The following is a 22,421-nucleotide window of genomic DNA, read 5'->3' on the forward strand; positions in this document are numbered from 1 at the left end:
TCAGCACTTTTCTCTCCTTACCAGATGCTGCCAGGACCTGCTGAGATTTTCCAGCATTTTCTCTTTTGGTTTCAGGTTCCAGCATCCGCAGCAATTTGCTTTTATCGCAGGCTTTGTAACATTTTGCTTTGTAAATCAATGTTTTGAGCACCACTGTCCTTCAGCATCTGGCTTCCTCGAATGTAACGCCTCAATCCACATCACAAAAACACATCACCTTGTCACTTACTTCATTGTTGTTTGTGGGAGCTTACTGTCCACAAATTGGCTGCTGCAGGTTCCTACTTTGCAGCAGTGACTACCCATCATTAGGACTTAATTTAATCCTGGAACTCCCTCCCTAACAGCATCGTGGGTGTACCTACACCATGGGGATTGCAGCAGTTAAAGAAGGCAGCTCATCGTCACCTTGTCAAGAGGCAATTAGGGATGAGCAATAATTACTGGCCTAGCCAGCGACGCCCACATCCCACAAATTAAATTCTAAGAAAATTGATTATGAAGAGCCCTTTGATGTCTTGTTTTTTTTCTTAAAGCCACTATGTGCTTAACAGAACTTACAACCAACCCGTCTAACCTAGGGCACTGTGGCACAGTGGTTAGCGCTGCTGCCTCAAAGCGCCAGGGACCCGAGTTCGATTCCCAGCTTGAGTCATTGTCTGTGGAGAGTTTGTACATTCTCCCCGTGACTGCATGGATTTCCTCCCACAGTCTGAAAGACGTGCAGGTTAGGTGCATTGGCTGTGCTAAATTCTCCCTCAGTGTACCCGAACAGGTGCCGGAGTGTGGCGACTAGGGGATTTTCACAGTAACTTCATTGCAGTGTTAATGTAAGCCTACTTGTGACAATAATAAATACATTTGAACTTAGACTTAAATCCTACCTTCCGCTATGTAGGATTTACATTGGCCGAGTCCTTTGCGTTTGAGACTGCGCTGTTTCGAGTGCTCGGCCTAATGTGAGCTTTCTCCTGACGGCTCTGCCTTTGCGTTCTAGCGCCGCCTCCTCCGTGTTTTCCACTTGGTTGGAGCAGTATTCCGAAGATTTCCAGGGGCTGAATCAAGCCTGCCTGAACCGCCTAACACTTTACATAAAACAGGAGTGCAGCGGCTCGGATCTGGAACGTCGAGTCGACGATCTCCTCTCGCTGAACAAGAAGTTGTCCAGCAGCGATGGCAAAGCCCCCGGAAACGGTATGTCCTGTTCTACTTTCTCTCTGTTCCTGCACACGCTGGAATATCATTTGACAACCCAAAGCCGTAAATTTCATCGCCCAGTGAAACCAGGGCAGTAGGTGGGTGGGAATGTCACCCACAGCCAGGTTCCTATCTAAGCCATTCACAGCTCTGATTTAGAACTATATTAGACTTTCCTTCATGGGCACTGGATGAAATCTTGTGGGATTCCCCCCTCCCCCAACAGCGCTGTGTGATTCACCCCCCCTAACAGCACTGTGTGATTCCCCCCCTAACAGCACTGTGTGATTCCCCCCCCCCCAATAACAGCACTGTGTGATTCCCCCCCAATAACAGCACTGTGTGATTACCCCCCCCAATAACAGCACTGTGTGATTCACCCCCCTAACAGCACTGTGTGATTCCCCCCCCCCAATAACAGCACTGTGTGATTCCCCCCCAATAACAGCACTGTGTGATTACCCCCCCCCCCCCAATAACAGCACTGTGTGATTCCCCCCCCCAATAACAGCACTGTGTGATCCCCCCCCCCCAATAACAGCACTGTGTGATTCCCCCCCCAATAACAGCACTGTGTGATTCCCCCCCCAAGAACAGCACTGTGTGATTCCCCCCCCCCAATAACAGCACTGTGTGATTCCCCCCCCCCCAATAACAGCACTGTGTGATTCCCCCCCCCCCAATAACAGCACTGTGTGATTCCCCCCCCCCAATAACAGCACTGTGTGATTCCCCCCCCCTCAATAACAGCACTGTGTGATTCCCCCCCCCAATAACAGCACTGTGTGATTCCCCCCCCCAATAACAGCACTGTGTGATTCCCCCCCCCAATAACAGCACTGTGTGATTCCCCTCCCCCCCAATAACAGCACTGTGTGATTACCCCCCCCCCAATAACAGCACTGTGTGATTCCCCCCCCCCCAATAACAGCACTGTGTGATTCCCCCCCCCCAATAACAGCACTGTGTGATTCCCCCCCCCAATAACAGCACTGTGTGATTCCCCCCCCCAATAACAGCACTGTGTGATTTCCCCCCCCCCAATAACAGCACTGTGTGATTCCCCCCCCCCCAATAACAGCACTGTGTGATTCCCCCCCCCCCCCCCACTAACAGCACTGTGTGATTCTCCCCCCCCCAATAACAGCACTGTGTGATTACCCCCCCCGCAATAACAGCACTGTGTGATTCCCCCCCCCACTAACAGCACTGTGTGATTCCCCCCCCCCCCAAGAACAGCACTGTGTGATTTCCCCCCCCCAATAACAGCACTGTGTGATTCCCCCCCCCCCCACTAACAGCACTGTGTGATTCCCCCCCCCAAGAACAGCACTGTGTGATTCCCCCCACCCCCGTAACAGCACTGTGTGATTCCCCCCCCCAAGAACAGCACTGTGTGATTTCCCCCCCCCCCAATAACAGCACTGTGTGATTCCCCCCCCCAAGAACAGCACTGTGTGATTCCCCCCACCCCCGTAACAGCACTGTGTGATTCCCCCCCCCCAAGAACAGCACTGTGTGATTTCCCCCCCCCCCAATAACAGCACTGTGTGATTCCCCCCCCCGCCACTAACAGCGCTGTGTGATTCCCCCCCCCAATAACAGCACTGTGTGATTCCCCCCCGCCCCCAACAGCGCTGTGTGATTTCCCCCCCCCAATAACAGCACTGTGTGATTCTCCCCCCCCCCTAACAGCACTGTGTGATTCCCCCCCCCAATAACAGCACTGTGTGATTACCCCCCTAACAGCACTGTGTGATTCCCCCCCCCAACAGCACTGTGTGATTACCCCCCTAACAGCACTGTGTGATTCCCCCCCCCTAACAGCACTGTGTGATTACCCCCCTAACAGCACTGTGTGATTACCCCCCTAACAGCACTGTGTGATTACCCCCCTAACAGCACTGTGTGATTACCCCCCTAACAACACTGTGTGATTACCCCCCTAAAGGTACTTTACATAAGTCACAAAATGTTAGTATGCAGATACAACATGTCATTATGAAGGCTAGTGGAATGCTATTCACTATCATGAGAGGACTTCAACATAAAGCTGGCGGCACGGTGGCACAGTGGTTAGCACTGCTGCCTCACAGCGCCAAGGACATGGATTCGATTCCCGCCTTGGGTCACTGTCTGTGAGGAGTTTGCACGTTCTCCCTTTGTCTGCGTGGGTTTCCTCCGGGTGCTCCGGTTTCCTCCCACAGTCCAAAGATGTGCGGGTTCGGTGGATTAGCCATGCTAAATTGCCCCTTTGTGTTGGGGGACTAGCTAGGGTAAATGCATGGGGTTATGGGGATATGGCAAGCCTGGGTGGGATTGTTCGTTGCAGACTTGGTGGGCTGAATGGCCTCCTTCTGCACTGTAGGATTCTATGATTCTATAAAAATAAGTATGTCATGTTTCAGTTGAGTCTGTGTCTTTATAAACTCTGTTTGTGAACAGAATTCCCACTCACCTGAAGAAGGGGCTTAGAGCTTCGAAAGCTTGTGTGGCTTTTGCTACCAAATAAACCTGTTGGACTTTAACCTGGTGTTGTTAAACTTCTTACTATGTTTCAGTTATACAGGGCATTGGTGAGACCACATCTCAAATACTATGTGGAGCATTGGGCTCCTTATTTAAGGAAGGGTATAAATGTGTTGGAGGGGGTTCAGAAGAGGTTTTCTAGATTGATACCTGGAATGAGCGAGTTGTCTTATGAGGAAAGGTTGCACAGATTGGGCTTGTTTCCACTGGAGATTAGGAGAGTGAGGGAGTAACTTGATTGAAGTATAAAATCCTGAATGGTTTTGACAAGGTGGACGTGGGAAGGATGTTTCCTCTCATGAGTGAGTCTGGAGCTAGGGGGCATTGTTTTAAAATTGGGGTCACCCTTTTAGGACAGAGATGAGGAGAATGTGTTTTCTCTCAGAAGGTTGTGGGACTTTGGAACTCTCTGCCTCAGAAAGCAATGGCGACGGGGTCACTGAATATTTTTAATATGGGGCTAGCTAAGATTCTTGTTGTGCGAGGAGATCAAAGGTTAAGGGGGGTTGATGGGGAATGTGTAACCCGAAACACAAACCGTGGTCTTATTCAATGGTGGAGCAGGCTCAAGGGGCTGAATGGCCTACTCCTGCTCCCATTTTATATGTCTGCAGGACAAGTTGACAAAGCTGTTAGAAGCAAATTGGATCTTTGGTGTTCTAAATAAATAGTTCCGCACACATGAGGACGGCCTAAACCGGGATGTTGGATTTATGTCACATTATCAGTAACCCCCACAGCTTGCCTCCTGGACTTGCAGAATCTCACTAGCTGTCCTGTCTGGAGACAATACGCATCTCTTTAACCTGTGTTTAATGTTCCCTCCACCCACATTGTCTGTACCTTTAAGACCTGGCTGGTTGTAGGATTCGCATTCTAATCAGTATTCTGCAACTTGATTCTGTCTGTTTGCACTGTTTCAGAGCAGATTTCCACTCCATCTGACGAAGGAGCAGTGCTCCGAAAGCTTATGGTATTTGCTACCAAATAAACCTGTTGGACTTTAACCTGGTGTTGTGAGACTTCTTACTGAGTTCTAAATAAAGCCATAGAGTACAAAAGCAAGGAATACATGCTAAATGTTATAAGCCAATGGTTAGGCCTCAGCTGGATTGCTGGCTGGGATTCTCTGCCCTTGTCTAGGGCTGGGATTCTCTGCCCTCCTCCGGGCCTGGGATTCTCTGCCTTCCTCCGGGGCTGGGATTCTCTGCCCTTGTCTAGGGCTGGGATTCTCTGCCCTCCTCCGGGGCTGGGATTCTCTGCCCTCCTCCGGGCCTGGGATTCTCTGCCTTCCTCCGGGGCTGGGATTCTCTGCCCTCCTCTGGGGCTGGGATTCTCTGCCCTTGTCCGGGGCTGGGATTCTCCAGTCCCACTGCTGTAAATGGAGATTTAGCTGAGCTCCAAATTCTCCGTTCTCGCTGGTAGGGGGGGGAGGGTGTATGACATCGGAGAATTCGGCCAATGTGTCCACTTACAGCAAGAAGTTTAACAACACCAGGTTAAAGTCCAACAGGTTTATTTGGTAGCAAAAGCCACACAAGCTTACACTTACAGACTTTTCCACTTACAGCGCCAGGGACCCGGGTTTGATTTTGGCCTTGGATGACTGTGTGGAGTTTGCATGTTCTCCCCATGTCTGCGTGGGTTTCTTCTGGGTGCTCCAGTTTCCTCTCTCACTCCAAAGATGTGATTAGGTAGATTGGCCATGCTAAATTGCCCCTTCATGCCCCAGGATGTGTAGGTTAGATGGATTAGCCATGGAAAATGTGTGGGGTGAGACTCTAAAGCGGGGGTGGGCCTGGTTAAGATGCTCTTTTGGAGAGTTGGTGCAGACTCAATGGGCTGAATGGTCTCTTCTTCACTGTAGGGATTCTATGGTTCTAAGGATATTCAGGCTTTGGAGAGAAAAGAGATCTACTTCAATAGTTCCATGAGGTTTAGCTGTGTGGGAAGACTGGAGAAACTGTGAATGTGCCCTTTAGAGCAGTGCTTCCCAATTATTTTTCCCAATGTGACCCCCTCCCACCCTGCATTTTAACGTCTGAGTGTGTGTCTGTGTCTGTGTGTGTCTGTGTGTGTCTGTGTGTGTCTGTGTGTGTGTGTGTGTCTGTGTGTGTGTGTCTGTGTGTCGTGTCTGTGAGTGTGTGTGTGTGAATGTCAATCTGTGCGTGTGTCTGTCTGTGAGTATGTGTGTATATTGTGTGTGTGTGTTTGTATATTTGAGTGTGTGTGTGAGTGTGTGCATGAATGTATGTGTGAGCATGTATGTCTGTGTGTGTGTGTGTTCAGTGGTGTTTCTGTGTTGTGTGCTCCCAGTTGTGGCTGTGATTTTTGAATAAAATCATAATAATACAGACACAGAAGGAGGCCACTGGGCCCATCGTGCCTGTGCCGGCTCTTTCAGAGAGTAATCTCCTTAGTCTCACCCCTCAAAGCTTGGCAATCTTGTCCCCTTCAAGTATCGATTCAAATTGCCCTTGTTAGTAACATTGTTAAATCAGAGCATGGGCACATAGCAAGCGAAGGAGGCTGTTTACCCTCTGAAACCTGTTATGCCACTTGACAAGAGAGCGGCTGCTCTGTGCCGTAACACCATAAGGCCAGCCTTTGCCCCATTTCCCTGAACAAAACTCCTGTTAACCTCAGATTTAAAGAGACCCGGCACTCAGATGTGAGTTCCAAACTCCTGTGATGTGAAGAAGTGTTTCCAAATTTCACACCTGAAAAGTTTGGTGTTGATGTTTAGACCCTCTAGGATTTGATTTGGTTTATTATTGTCACATTTATTAATATGCAGTGAAAAGTATTGTTTCTTGCGCGCTATACAGACAAAGCATACCGTTCATAGAGTACATAGGGGAGAAGGAAAGGAGGGAGTGCAGGATGTAGGCCGGAATTCTCCAGCCGTTCATGCCAGTGGGATTCTCTGGTTCCGCCGGCAGTGCACCCCCGCTCGCGGGTTTCCCACCCGCGTGGGGTGACGTCAATGGGAATTCCCATTGACAGCGGCAGGACCTGGGAATCCCGTCGCAAGCAAACAGCGCACACCTCCTACTGGCAGCAAACACACGGCTGGGAGGCCAGAGAATCTCGTCCATTGTGTTACAGTCATAGCGCGGGTGTAGAGAAAGATCAACATCGTGCGAGGTAGGTCCAATCAAAAGTCTGACGGCAGCAAGGAAGAAGCTGTTCTTGAGTCGGTTGGTACGTGACCTCAGACTTTTGTATCTTTTTCCCGATGGAAGAAGGTGCAAGAGAGAATGTCCGGGATGCGTGGGGTCCTTAATTATGCTGGCTGCTTTGCCGAGGCAGCGGGAAGTGTAGACAGAGTCAATGGATGGGAGGCTGGTTTGCGTGATGGATTGGGCTACATTCACGACCTTTTGTAGTTCCTTGCGGTCTTGAGCAGAGCAGGAGCCATACCAAGCTGTGATCCAACCAGAAAGAATGCTTTCTATGGTGCATCTGTAAAAGTTGGAAAATCCAGGGCCTCAGCCCCCTTTCCCCCGTCCAGTGGAAATAGTTCCTCTCTATATACACCACCCGTACCTGGTGCCTTTGGTGCTTCCTCTCTGCGCTGTGTGTGTTGTTTTGGTGTTTATCAGTGTCCCAGTGATGTTTCTGATTGACAGGTCAAGACCCGGAGCACGAGGAGCTGAGCCAGAGTGAGGAGAATGGGATCAAGCCGGAAGCAGCCGATATCCTGACCTTCATGGCGGATGTGGCGGCCTCGCAGCTTACCATGATCGATGCGGTGAGCACCCTTCGCTAGTCTCTCTCGCACACCGTTCTGGCAATGAACAGTAAATGCTGGCAAATGGAGAGAGGGAGGGGGAGACAGAGAGGGAGGGGGAGACAGAGAGGGAGGGGGAGACAGAGAGGGAGGGGGAGACAGAGAGGGAGGGGGAGACAGAGAGGGAGGGGGAGACAGAGAGGGAGGGGGAGACAGAGAGGGAGGGGGAGACAGAGAGGGAGGGGGAGACAGAGAGGGAGGGGGAGACAGAGAGAGAGGCAGAGAGGGAGGGGGAGACAGAGAGGGAGGGGGAGACAGAGAGGGAGGGGGAGACAGAGACAGAGAGGGAGGGGGAGACAGAGACAGAGAGGGAGGGGGAGACAGAGACAGAGAGTGAAGGGGAGACAGAGAGGGAGGGGGAGACAGAGAGAGAGAGAGATAGAGAGGTAGAGAGAGAGTGAGACAGAAAGGGAGGGGGAGACAGAGAGATGTGGAGATGCCAGCGTTGGACTGGGGTGAACACAGTAAGAAGTCTCACAACACCAGGTTAAAGTCCAATAGGTTTATTTGGTAGCACAAGCCACAAGCTTTCAGAGCGCTGCTCCTTCATCAGGTGAGTGGGAGTCGTGTTCATGCCCTGTTTGTGAATACGACTCCCACTCAGCTGATGAAGGAGCAACGCTCTGAAAGCTTGTGTGGCTTGTGCTACCAAATTAACCTGTTGGACTTTAACCTGGTGTTGTGAGACTTCTTACTGAGACAGAGAGAGACAGAGTGAGACAGAGAGGGAGGGAGAGACAGAGTGAGACAGCGAGGGAGGGAGAGACAGAGAGGGATGGAAAGACAGAGAAGTAGGGAGTGGGACAGAGACAGAGGTAGAGAGAACGTTTCAGTTTGAAGACATTTTGTGAGAACTGGACGGTTTGGGGAGATTATTTTAAAATTCATTCCTGTGAGGTGGGCATTGCTCGCATTTGCTGATAGAATCAGTGGATTGCTACGGTGTAGATGAAGGCCGTTCAACCCATTGCGTCTGACTGCCTGGAATTGCCCTTGGGAAGGTCGCATTGAGTGACCTTCACGCAGGCCATGTGGTAATTAGTCTGGTGTACTGATTTGATAGCAAAAAGCTAATTCTCAACGGCTGGTCAGAATCATAGAATCCCTACAGTGCAGAAGGAGGCCATTCAGCCCATCGAGCCTGTACCGACTCTCCATCAGAGCATCTTACCGAGGCCCTATCCCCGTAACCCCATGTACTTATCCACTAATCTCCCAATCTACACATCTTGGGACACTGAGGGGCAATTTAGCATAGCCATTCCACCTAACCTGCACTACCTTGGATTGTGAGATGAAACCAGAGCACCCAGAGGAAACCCACGCAGACACTGGGAGGATTGGCCACATTGTTGGGGGTCTGTAGCCACCTGTAGACCACACTGGTTAGGGTCTTCAACCAGTGTGTTGGATTTTCTTTATAAAATCTGTTAGTTTTTGTGGTCATCGAGGTCCAACCATCTTCAGCTGCTTTTGATTTGATTTATTATTGTCACATGTATTAGTATGCAGTGAAAAGTATTGTTTCTTGTACACTATACAGACAAGCATACCAAACGTAGGGAAGGAAAGAAGAGAGTGCAGAATGTAGTGTCACAGTCATACCTAGAAAAAGAGAAGAAATGTAGAAAAATATCAATTTAATGTGAGGTAGGTCCATTCAAAAGTCTGACGGCAGCTGAGAAGAAGCTCTTATCAAACCTTATCAAAGCGTTTGATAAGGTTCCCCATGGTAAGCTATTGCAGAAAATACGGACACATGGGATTGAGGGTGATTTAGTGGTTTGGATCAGGAATTGGCTAGCTGTAAGAAAACAGAGGGTGGTGGTTGATGGGAAATATTCATCCTGGAGTTCAGTTACCAGTGGTGTACCACAAGGATCTGTTTTGGGGCCACTGCTGTTTGTCATTTTTAGAAATGACCTGGATGAGGGCGTAGAAGGATGGGTTAGTAAATTTGCGGATGACACTAAAGTCGGTGGAGTTGTAGACAGTGTGGAGGGAAGTGACAGGTTACAGAGGGACATAGGTAAGCTGCAGAGCTGGGCTGAGAGGTGGCAAATGGAGTTTAATGTGGAAAAGTGTGAGATGATTCATTTTGGAAGGAGTAACAGGAATACAGAGTACTGGGCTAATGGTAAGATACTTGGTAGTGTGGATGAACAGAGGGATCTGGACGTCCATGTGCATAGATCCCTGAAAGTTGGCACCCAGGTTGATAGGGTTGTTAAGAAGGCATATGGTGTGTTAGCTTTTATTGGTAGAGGGATTGAGTTTCGGAGCCAGGAGGTCATGCTGCAACTGTATAAAACTCTGGTGCGGCCGCACTTGGAGTATTGCGTACAGTTCAGGTTGCCGCATTATAGGAAAGATGTGGAAGCGTTGGAAAGGGTGCAGAGGAGATTTACCAGGATGTTGCCTGGTATGGTGGGAAGATCGTATGAGGAAAGGCTGAGGGACTTGAGGTTGTTTTCGTTAGAGAGAAGAAGGTTAAGAGGTGACTTAATAGAGGCATACAAGATGATCAGAGGATTAGATAGGGTGGACAGTGAGAGCCTTTTTCCTCAGATGGTGATGGCTAGCATGAAGGGACATAGCTTTAAATTGAGGGGTGATAGATATAGGACAGATGTCAGAGGTAGGTTCTTTACTCAGAGAGTAGTAAGGGCGTGGAATGCCCTGCCTGCAGCAGTAGTGGACTCGTCAACATTAAGAGCATTCAAATGGTTATTGGATAAACATATGGATGATATTGGAATAGTGTCGGTTAGAGGGGCTTTAGATTGTTTTCACTGGTCGGCGCGACATCGAGGTTCCAAAGGGCCTGTACTGCGCTGTAATGTTCTACGTTCTATGTTCTTGAATCGGTTGGTACATGACCTCAGACTTTTGTATCTTTTTCCTGATGGAAGAAGGTGGACGAGAGTATGTCCGAGGTGTGTGGAGTCCTTAATTATGCTGGCTGTTTTTCTGAGGCAGCGGCAATGGAGTCAGTGGGTGGGAGCTAGTTTGAGTGATGGACTGGGCTTCGTTCATGACCCTTTGTAGTTTCTTGCGGTTTTGGACAGAGCAGATGACATGCCAAGCTGTGATACAACCGGAAAGAATGCTTTCTATGGTGTATCTGTAAAAGTTGGTGAGAGTATTAATGGACATGCCAAATTTTCTTGGTCTTCTGAGAAAGTAGAGGCATTGGTGGGCTTTCTTAACTGTAGTGTCAGTTTGGAGAGACTGAAGTCGATGACTATCTCCTTTGTTTTGTTGACTTTGAGGGAGAGATTATTGTTGCCGTATCAGTTCACCAGATTCTCCATCTTTTTCCTGTACTGTGTCTTGCCATTGTTTGAGATTCGACCCTCTATGGTGGTGTCAAACTTGAAAATTGAGTTGGAGGGGAATTTGGCCACACAGTCAAAGGTGTAAAAGGGAGTATAGTAGGGGGCTGAGGACACATCCTTGAGGATGATTGTGGAGGGGTGTTGTTGCCTGTCCTTACTGGTCACGGTCTGTGGGTTAGGAAGTTCAGGATCAAGTTGCAGATGGAGGTGCCAAGGCCCAGGCAATGGAGTTTGGTAGGAATAATGGTGTTGAAGGCTGAGCTGTAGTCAATAAATAGGAGTCTGACATAGGTGTCTTCATTATCTAGGTGTTCCAGGGTTGAGTGCAGGGCCAGGGAGATGACGTCTGCTGTGGACCTGTTGCGACACTCATTAATGACCCTCATTTCATCATAAAGTCTGAAGTGGAGATGTCTACCGATGACTGAACAATGTTCAGCACCATTCGCGACTCCTCAGATACTGAAGCAGTCCATGTCCACATGCAGTAAGACCTGAACAATATCCAGGTTTTGGCTGGCAAGTGGCAAGTAACATTGGTGCCACACAAGAGCCAGGCAATGACGACCTCTAAGAGATAATCTAACCATCAACCTTTGTCGTTCAAAGGCATTACCATCACTGAATCCCCACTACCCATATAGACGGGCGGCACAGTGGTTAGCACTGCTGCCTCACAGCATCAGGGACCTGGGTTCAATTCCAGGCTTGGGTCACTGTCTGTGTGGAGTTTGCACATTCTCCCTGTGTCTGCGTGGGTTTCCTCCGGGTGCTCCGGTTTCCTCCCACAGACCTGGTTAGGTGCATTGGCCATGCTAAATTCTTTCTCAGTGTCCCCGAACAGGCGCCGGAGTGTGGCGACTCGGGGATGTTCACAGTAACTTCATTGCAAGTAAGCCTACTTGTGACTTTAATAAATAAACATCCAGAAACTGAACTGGACCAGCCTTGTAAATACTATGGTTACCACAGCAAGTCAAAGGCGAGGAATACTGTGGTGAATAATTCTCCGCCTGACTCCCCAAAGCTTGTCCACCATCTACAAGGCACAAGTCAGGAGTGTGTTGGAATAATCTTCACTTCCCTGGATGAGTGCAGCTCCAATAACACTCAAGAAGCTCAACACCATCCACAAAGCTTGATTGGCTCCCATCCACAAACATGGGTCATTGAAGGTAGCAGAATAGTGAGTGAATCATATGGTATTCTGGGCTTTATTAACAGGAGCATAGAACACAAGAGTAATATATTATGTTGATCTGGTGTAAAACACTAGTTAGACCTCAGCTGGAGCAATGTGCACAGTTCTGGGTGCCACACTATGGGGAGGATGTGAACGCATTGGAGAGAGTGCAGAAGAGGTTTACAAGAACAGTCCCAGAGATGAGAAACTTCAGTTATAAGGATAGTTTGGAGAGGGGGCGGCACGGTAGCACAGTGGTTAGCACTGCTGCTTCACAGCTCCAGGGACCTGGGTTCGATTCCCGGCTTGGGTCACTGTCTGTGTGGAGTTTGCACATTCTCCTCATGTCTGCGTGGGTTTCCTCCGGATGCTCCGGTTTCCTCCCACAGTCCAAAGATGTGCGGGTTAGGTTGATTGGCCATGCTAAAAATTGCCCCTTAGTGTCCTGAGATACGTAGATTAGAGGGATTAGCGGGTAATATATGTAGGGATATGGGGATAGGGCCTGGGTGGGATTGTGGTCGGTGCAGACTCGATGGGCTGAATGGCCTCTTTCTGTACTGTAGGGTTTCTATGATTTCTATGAGGTTGGGACTGTTCTCCTTGGGGAGAAGAAGGCTGAGAGGAGATTTGATGGAGATGTTCAAAATCATGAGGGGGCCGAACAGAGTAGATCGGGAGAAGCTGTTCCCATTCGTAAAAGGATCGAGGGGGCAGAAACGGAAAGTGATTTGCAAAAGAAGCAAGTGTGATGTGAGAGGAGAGATCTTTTTCACACAGCGAGTGGTTGGGGGTCTGGAATGCTCTGCCTTCAATTGTGTTGGAGGCAAGTTCAATCGAGGCATTCGAGAGGGTGTGAGGTGATTATTTGACTGGAAACAATGTGCAGGGGAATGGGATTAAGGCAAGGGAGTGGCACTAAATCATGATGTTCGTTTGGAGAGCTGGTGCAGTCATGATGGACCGAATGGCCTCCTTCAGCGCTGTGACAATTCTGTGACTCTGCGATGGGCTAGGTAGATTCTTATTAGGCAGGGGAGTGAAAGCTTATTGCAGCGAATGTGGAACTCGAAACACCAACTGATCAGCGTGATCTTACTGAACAGCAGGCGGAGCAGGTTTGAGGGGCCGAATGGCCGCCTCCTGTTTCGTATGAGAGAGAGAAAACAGAGTTAACGTTTCAGGCCTGTGACCTGCCATCAGAAACAATTAGCTGTCAAGTGCTTTGGATGTCATGAAAAGCACTTGAGGTGTTTGAGGTAAATTAGAAATGTATTTGCGGCACAGTGCATGCACGCTGGGATTTACATACAATACTCTTGCCACTTTCCATCTATTTGGCTCCAGGGAAATCTCACACTGTGGGAACAGGTCCAAGACATCGGAATATTTACTTTCACAGGGAGGACAAGCATATTTTCAAAACGGGCCACAAATCCTTTTGGGGAAGGATGCTGACAACACTTTTCCACACCTGCCTTCCACCCAGGCTGGTTATGGTAAAATAAACGCCGACTCTGCCGGGAATTTTCCGGTCGTTCCCGCAGGCGGGAGCTTCTGGCCCTGCCGAAGGTGGCCTCCCCCAGTGTACCCGAACAGGCGTCGGAGTATGGCGACGAGGGGATTTCACAGTAACTTCATTGCAGTGTGAATGTAAGCCTACTCGTGACACGAATACATAATAAATAAACTCCCCACCTCCCGCAGTGGGTTTTGCAGACGGCGGGACGGACGAGCCACACGAAATGCCACAGACATCGACGGGACTGGAAGATGTCGAATTGCCTCCACTGCTGGAAAACAGGCTGCGTTTGTGGGGGGCCCCTGTGTTTCTCCCTCCACGGATGCTGCCAGACCTGCTGAGCTATTCCGGCATGTTCTGCTTCTTATTTCAGATTTCCAGCATCCACAGTATTTTTTTTCCTTTATTTCTGGATAAAACGAATGGTCTAGTTGGACCAATGAGCGGCACAGGCTTGGAGGGCTGAAGGGCCTGTTTCCTGTGCTGTACTGTTCTTTGTTCTTTGTTAACCCATCTACATCTCCTTCTATTGCTCTCTCCCTCATATTTTTATCTAATTTTCCCTTATATGCTTCTATTCTATTCATTTCAATTGATACCACTTCTCTGGTAGCGAGTTCCACATTCTCACCAGAGAGAATCACAGAGGTTCACAGCATGGAAACAGGCCCTTTGGCCCAACTTGTTCATGCTGTCCAGTTTTTACCACTAAGCTAGTCCTAATTGCCCACTTTTGGCCCATATCCCTCTATATCCATCTTACCCATGTAACTGTCTAAATGCTTTTTAAAAGTCAAAATTGTACCCGCCTCTACGCCTACCTCTGGCAACTCGCTCCAGTCTCTGGGTAAAGAAGCTTCTCCTCAATTTCCCATTGGATTTATTACTCCCAATCTTATAAATTGTAATTTGGTAGCACAAAGCCTGAGCATTGCTGAAAAGAGAGAAACGCTATCAAAGCTTTTCACTAGGCAGTGGCCGAAGTGATATTATCACTGGACTAGTAATCCAAAGCCCCAGAGTAATGTTTTGGGGACCCGGGTTCGAATCCCACCATGGCAGACGGTGGAAGTGGAATTCAGTAAAAATTTGGAATTAAAAGCCTAATGAAATCATGAAACCTCTGTCGATCGTTCAATGACTGGAGGAGGAAATCCGCCATCCTTACCTGCTCTGGGTCTACAAGCGATTCCAGATCCACAGCAATGTGGTTGACTCTTAACTGCTTCCCCAGGGGCACTTAGGGTTTGACAATAAATGTTGGCCCAGCGAGTGATGCCCACATCCCATAAAAGAATTTTTAAAAAATCTTGGGCACAACAGGACAGCTTTGCAAGAAATTACCAACAGTACCAGGGAAACAACAATTTCTACTGCATGAGGGGAGAGAGATTGGATGGCAAGTGGGCTCTGATTGGTGGAGTCATTCCCTTGTTTGTTTGCCCTTGGTTAATGTCTTCACCAATGGCCTGCTCGGTTTGAATTTGAACAAAGCTGGGCAGTTAACTGTTCCTTGCTGCATTCTCCATGGTAACATCCCCTCCAATCAGAATATCTTATTTATTGCCCCTCAAATTCTGAAACCCCAACACTCGCTCCCCCTCACCCACCACCACAAGTGGAAGCACCTCCTCTATGTCTGACGAAGGGACATCCAGACTCAAAGTGTTGGCTCTATTTTCTCTCCATTGATGCTGTCAGACCTGCTGAGATTTTCCAGCATTTTCTGTTTTTGTTTCAAATTTCCAGCATCCGCAATGTTTTGCATTCATCCTCTATGTCTATCCTCCTAAATCTATCCTCCTAAATCAAGTTATAATTGTAAGGATCAGGTCATCCTTTGACCTTCTGTCCTAAAGCCCCATCCAGTCCAGTCCAAGAATCCCATCCAGACCCGAGCGGGGGCCCCATCCGGTCCAGAGCGGGGGCTCCATCCAGTCCAGAGCGGGGGCTCCATCCAGTCCAGAGCGGGGGCCCCATCCAGTCCAGAGCGGGGGCCCCATCCGGTCCAATCCAGTCCAAGAGCTCTGTGCAGTTCTGTCTTGCCCGATAGATATATTCGGCTACCCTGTCAATGGAATGGGAATGAGGTGTGACGGGGAGGGAGTTGATCAGAATGGTCACTAGTCGGTGATGAGAGAAACCTCCAGCTGGATGTTGCTGGAGTCTAGCTGTCTGGAGGGTGAAGTGAATCACAGTGTAAAACAATACAGCTCAACATCTGCTCGAGGGTGGAGTGAACGAGGTGTGTGTTTGCAGAGGTGTCAGTCAGCAGCCACTTAAACCTTGTTTAAACTGTGCTTACTGTTCAAACACAATAGAACAGGCCTTTAAAACAAACATGGGTCCAACGAGATGAAATGTCTGTATTCACTGCAGTCTGAACCCTCGATGTTAGCCTGAGCCACCCAGTGGGAGCAGGAATGGGGCGAGGTGGGGAAGGAGTGAGGGATCAGATGCCCATTTTATACACCACCCGAATTTAATCTCAGTGAATGCATTGTTTGGCAGGTTCATCCAATCCCTACAGTGCAGAAGGAGGCCATTTACCCCACCCAGTCTGCACCGAGTCCCCAGCAGAGCATATCCCCCAGGCTCTATCTCCGTGACCCCATGTATTTCCCACGCTAATCCCCCTAGCCTACACTAAGGGGCAATTTAGCATGGCCGATCCATCTAACCTGCACATCTTTACACTGTGGGAGGAAGCCCACACCGACCGAACGCACAAGCTCCACACAGTCACCCGAGGCCGGAATTGAACCCAGATCCCTGGCGCTGTGAGGCAGCCATGCCAACCACTGTGCCACCATGTTGCCCATTGATTTCCTCACAACATTTAAGAAGCATTTAGATGAGCATCCGAAATACTGCAGCATTCAAAGCGATGGAGCAGGGGCTGGAAAATGGGATTAGAATAGATAGGTGCTTAATGACTGGCGCAGACATGATGGGCTGAAGGGCCTCTTTCTGTGCTGTCGATCACTCTGGGCAGGATTTTCAGGCCGTCGGCAGGCGGCGGGATCTTCCAGTCCCGCCGATGTGACCCCTGGTTTCCCGCCAGGCTAACCGGGGATGCTTTTGCTCAGTGCTCTGGCTAAGCCTTTAAAATAGAAGGACTGAACATTTACATGGCGCCTCTCAGTCCCTCAGGATGTACCAGAACACCTTGCAGCTGGCAAATGGGCGGCACGGTGGCACAGTGGTTAGCACCGCTGCCTCACAGCGCCAGGGACCCGGGTTCGATTCCTGCCTTGGGTCACTGTCTGTGTGGAGTTTGCACGTTCTCCCCGTGTCTGTGTGGGTTTCCTCCGGGTGTCCCGGTTTCCTCCCACACTCCAAAGATATGTTGGTTAGGTGGATTGGCCATGCAACATTGATCCTTAGTATCAGGGGGACTAGCAGGGGATAGGGGCTAAGTGAGATTGCTGTCAGTGCAGGCTCAATGGGCTGAATGGCCTCCTTCTGTGCTGTAGGGATTCTATGATTGGCACTCCAAAGGTATGCAGCTTAGGTGGATTGACCATGCTAAATTGTCCCATAGTGCCAAGAGGGTGAGCAGGGTAAATACATGGGGTCACGGGGATAGGGTGGGATTGATGCTGGTGCCGGCTTGAAGGGCCGAATGGCCTCCTCCTGCGCTGTAGGGATTCTATGATTCTGCGAAGTGATTTTTTTTTCCAAAGAGCCATAAAAGCCTCTGTCGCCTTGTTTTCCTCCCAGGAGCTTTTCATGAAAGTGGTCCCCTATCACTGCCTGGGGTCCATCTGGTCGCAGCGGGACAAGAAAGGGAAGGAGAACCTGGCCCCCACCATCAGGGCCACCGTCCGACAGTTCAACAAGCTGACCAACTGCGTCATCAGCTCCTGCCTGAGCAACACCAAGCTGCGGCCACAGCAGCGGGCAAGGATCCTGGAGAAGTGGATCCGGGTTGCGGAGGTAGGTGTGGCGGGGGACGTCGGAATCGTGACGGTGTGGCGGGGGTGGTGTGGGAGGGGGGCTCGTGGTGAACCAGCAATCCAGAGGCCCCTGGGATTAAATCCCACTAAGAAGTTTAACAACACCAGGTTAAAGTCCAACAGGTTTATTTGGTAGCAAAAGCCACACAAGCCACTTGTGTGGTTTTGCTACCAAATAAACCTGTTGGACTTTAACCTGGTGTTGTTAAACGTCTTACTGTGTTTACCCCAGTCCAACGCCGGTATCTCCACATCATTAAATCCCACTCCAGCAGCTGGTGGAATTTAAACTCAATGGGCAGGAGTTTCCATGCCCGCACCCATAGAAGATGGGAGCAGAAGGAGGCCATTTGGCCCATCGAGTGTGCACCGATCACAATCCCACCCAAGCCCTATCCCCATAACTCCATGCATTTACCCTCTCTAATCCACCCAGCCTACACATCTTGGGACACAAAGGGGTAATTTAGCACGGCCAATCCACCTAACCCATATATCTTTGGACTGTGGGAGGAAACTGGAGCACCCGGAGGAAACCCACGCAGACACGGGGAGAATGTCTGTGCGGAGTTTGCACGGTCCCCAAGGCCAGAACTGAACCTGGATCCCTGGCGCTGTGAGGCAGCAGTGCTAACCACTGTGCTGCCCCCTGAGCCACCGATGGATGAGCTTCCAGGTGCTTGCATTTTCCCTGCCATTGAGGGCATCAGCGAAATATCCCGACCACTGGAATTCTCCCCAGAGTCCGCAGTTGCACTTCCAGATGGAATAGCGCCAGCTCAGTGTCGCTTGCCTATTCCATCGTTCTTTGCCTTGGTTTCTTGGAGCGCCGCACTACTGGGAGGTCAGGATCAAAAACTCGCCAAACGTATCCACAGCCGGAATTTTCCAATGTCGCACGCCCTGCCACCGCTGCTAGCGAGGATGGAGAATTTGGCGCTCAGCCAAATCTTCATTCACTTGCAGCGGGACTGGAGAATCCCAGCTGCGGACCGGGTCAGAGAATTCCAGCCCACATTTAAGTTGCCCTCAGGTAGTTTTAGGTTGGAGGTGCATTCTAGTCCGCACACAGGTGCAACAGTACGCACTGTTCAAACCTGCTTGCATGTCGGCTGAACAGAAATCTTGTTGGAGGAGTAACCAGCTCAGCCTCCCTCCATTACTCTGAGTCTCTTTGCTTCCAGGAATGCAGAGCTTTGAAGAACTTTTCCTCGCTCTACGCCATCATTTCCGCCCTCCAGTCCAATTCCGTCCACAGGCTGAAGAAGACGTGGGAGGAGATTCCCAGGTATTGTGTGGAGTGGGGAATGAGTGCCTCAGTCTTGGAGCCACGTTCCTGGAATCTCGGGAACAGTGTGTGGGATGGTGGTGGTGAGGGGTCTGTATGGCTGAGGGGTGGGAAAATACCAGCGTCTCAAGGCAGAATTCTCCAGGCTTCCCGCTGTGAGTTTTACTGTGTCGGAGGTGACTTCCCATCCACTGTTGGTGGGATCGTCCAGTCTCGCTGAAGTCGATGGCGATCAACATTCCTTGCCTGTGCTACCGTCGGGGAACCCGCGGTAATTGGAGGGGGGGTCAACTTCAGCGGGGCTGGAAGATCCTGCTTTGTGTGAAGGCCTGGATGATTTCCACCCTCAATATTGGAACAGTGCTCCTGGATTCCCAAGTGTGATGCGGAATTGTGATCAGTATCTCAGTAATGGAGCTGAAATCCCAGGGATAGTGCGGAGGGGAGGGTATCAATGTCTCAGTATTGGAGCAATGCTCCCGGATTCCCACGGATGGTACGGAATTCCGATCAACACCTCAGCATGCGAACGTAGCTCCCACATCTCCAGGAATCGGGACTCCCAAGATTGGGAGCTGTGATCCCAGATTCCTAGGAATCGTGTGAAATCAGGATCAGTAATTTAATATTCCTGCAGCACTCCCAGATTCCAAGGTATAATGTGGAGTCGGGATCAGTGACACAGTATTGTTGTGGCATTCCCAGAAATTGGAATTGATGTTCAAGAAATGCTCCCAGATTCGGATGTGCAGTGTGAAGTCATAGAATCCCTACAGCGCAGAAGGAGGCCATTCGGCCCATTGCGTCTGCACCAACTCTCTGACAGAGCACCTTATCAGGCCCATCCTCTGCTTATCGCCGTAACCCCACATATTTACCCCACCAATCCCCCTAACCTACACATCTTGGGACACTAAGGGGCAATTTAGCATAGCTAATCCACCTAACCTGTGCATCTTTGGACTGTGGGAGGAAACCGGAGCACCCAGAGGAAATCCACGCAGACAATGGGACAAACGTGCAAACTCTACACAGACAGTCACCTGAGGCCGGAATCGAACCCTGGTCCCTGGCGCTGTGAGGCAGCAGTGCTAACCACTGTACCACCGTGCCGCCCAAAATCTCAGTACTGGAGGAGCTTCTCCGTATTCCCAGGTACGGGCGTGGATGGGGCATGCTCCTGCAGTATCTGATTGGCACTACGCAGCTAAGATTTCCCAAGAGACGTCCCCCAGTCAGGCAGTGTCACAGTAAATTCGAGCAGCCTACTTTTCTCTATAGATTCTGTAACGCGATCTGAGTTCTCACTCTCAGGGCTCGCTGAGCTCATGTTTTTTTGCATTGACTTCATTTCCAGGGATGTCTTTCGAAGCTACAATGAACTGTCGGAAATCTTTTCTGAGAAGAACAATTATTCCCAGAGCCGGGAGCTGCTGATTAAAGTAAGAACCCTGATTTTGGCTTTAATTGGCAAATTTCTCTGTTCAATATTAACACGTGTGACGATTCATTGTAAAAATTTCAAATGTTAAATATTGTCATTGATAATACGCAGTCATTATATGACTATCATAGTCATTATGAAATTATAGTTACGTAATTATATATTTCATTATATACACTTCGTCTCTGGGTGAGATCGAACCACCACCTTTTCAGTCAACAGCCGAACGTGCTAACAGATTGCACTGCAGAGACTGCGCAAGAGGCAGTACAATGGCACAGTGGTTAGCACTGCTGCCTCACAGTGCCAGGGAACCGGGTTCGATTCCGGCCTCGGGTCTCTATCAGTGTGGAGTTTGCACATTCTCCCCGTGTCTGCGTGGGTTTCCTCCGGGTGCTCCAGTTTCCTCCCACAGTCCAAAAATGTTCAGATTAGGCAGGTTGGCCATGCTAAATTACCCCTCAGTGTCGAGGTTAGATGGATTAGCCATGGTAAATTACCCTATAGTGTCTGGGTTAGATTGATTAGCCATGGTAAATTACCCCTTCGTGTCTTGGTTAGATGGATTAGTCATGGTAAATTACCCCTCAGTGTCTAGGTTAGATTGATTAGCCATTGTAAATTACCCCTTAGAGTCTAGGTTAGATGGATTAGCCATAGTAAATTACCCCCCAGTGTCTGGGTTAGATGGATTAGCCGTGGTAAATTACCCTATAGTGTCTTGGTTAGATGGATTAGTCATGGTAAGTTACCCCTCAGTGTCTTGGTTAGATGGATTAGTCATGGTAAGTTACCCCTCAGTGTCTTGGTTAGATGGATTAGTCATGGTAAATTACCCCTCAGTGTCTAGGTTAGATTGATTAGCCTTGGTAAATTGCCCCTTAGTGTCTGGGTTAGATGGATTAGCCATGGTAAGTATATGGATTACAGGGATAGGGCGTGGTAGAGGGCCTGGGTAAGGTACTCCATCAGAGAGTTGGTGCAGACTAGATGGTTCGAATGGTCTCTTCTGCACTGTAAGGATTCTATGATTATAATGGACTATAATTTCTACAATTATATTTATAATTAGTAATGGCCATGCCAGGTAATTTTCACAAAACAGGTGGGATTTTCCACTCCTGCCGATGGTAACCTCTCCCGGCCCCTGGTGGGTTCCCCAGTGGTAGAGGGCGCGAGCCACAGAAAATCCCATTCGCATTGGCAGCACGAGAAGATTCCACTGACAGCCAATGCCAGGCCACCTTTGCCACTGGAAAACAAGGCACGTTTTGGGGCAGGATGGGGCAAGACTTGGAGGGGAGCTTACAGGTCGTGATGTTCCCAGGTATCTGCTGCTCTTGCCCTTCTAGATGGTAGTTGTTGTGGGTTTAGAAGGTGCTGCTGAAGGAACCTTGGTGAGTTGCTGCTGTGCATCTTGCAGATGGTACACACTGCTGACACTGTGCTTCGGTGGTGGAGGGAGTGAATGTTTGTGGAAGGGGTAACAGGTAAGCAGGGCTGCTTTGTCCTGGATGCTGTGGAGCTTCCTGAGCTGCACACATCCAAACAAGTGGGGAGTGTTCCATCACACTCCTGATTTGTGCCTTCGAGGTGGTGGACAGACTTTGAGGATTCGGAGTGTAAGTTTCATTGTGTTTAAATTCTGCTCCTATGTCTTATGGTCTTACTCACCACAGGATTCCTAATCCCTGACCTTCTCTGGTAGCCATGATATTTATTTATTAGTATCACAAGTAGGCTTACATTAACACTGCAATGAAGTTACTGTGAAAATCCCCTGGTCGCCACACTTCGGCGCCAGTTCGGGTACACTGAGGGAGAATTTAGCACGGTCAAAGCAACTAACCAGCACGTCTTTCGGACTGTGGGAGGAAACTGGAGCACCCGGAGGAAACCCACTCGGACATGGGGAGAACGTGCAGACTCCGCACAGTCACCCAAATTGGGAATCGAATTCAGGTCCCTAAGGCTGCGAGGCAGCAATGCTAACCACGGTGCCACCGTGCTGCCCGTGGCCTGATCAGGAACAGTTTGTGGTCAATGGAAACTGGTCAAGTTCTTAAAGGGGCAAAGAGATGAGGTAACATTGAGAGATTTAAAGAGGGAATTTTAGAGCCTGTGTCCCAAGCAACTGAAGACATGGCCAGCAGTAGTGGAATGATTGA

At 49.5% G+C, this 22,421-nt stretch overlaps 1 protein-coding gene across 1 annotated transcript in view; it reads left to right on the forward strand.

The window, feature by feature from the left end:
- Positions 1–22,421, forward strand: part of LOC144496916 (ral guanine nucleotide dissociation stimulator-like) — a 157,154-nt gene that overhangs the window by 114,618 nt on the left and 20,115 nt on the right. The window contains exons 7-10 of the mRNA XM_078217533.1: positions 7,359–7,480; positions 17,286–17,501; positions 18,706–18,809; positions 20,167–20,251. Coding sequence (XP_078073659.1) covers positions 7,359–7,480; positions 17,286–17,501; positions 18,706–18,809; positions 20,167–20,251 — 527 coding nt within the window. The remainder of the gene's footprint in view (positions 1–7,358; positions 7,481–17,285; positions 17,502–18,705; positions 18,810–20,166; positions 20,252–22,421) is intronic.

The sequence above is a fragment of the Mustelus asterias genome, chromosome 8 (assembly GCF_964213995.1).
Source record: "Mustelus asterias chromosome 8, sMusAst1.hap1.1, whole genome shotgun sequence".
NCBI classification, from domain to species: Eukaryota; Metazoa; Chordata; class Chondrichthyes; order Carcharhiniformes; family Triakidae; genus Mustelus; species Mustelus asterias.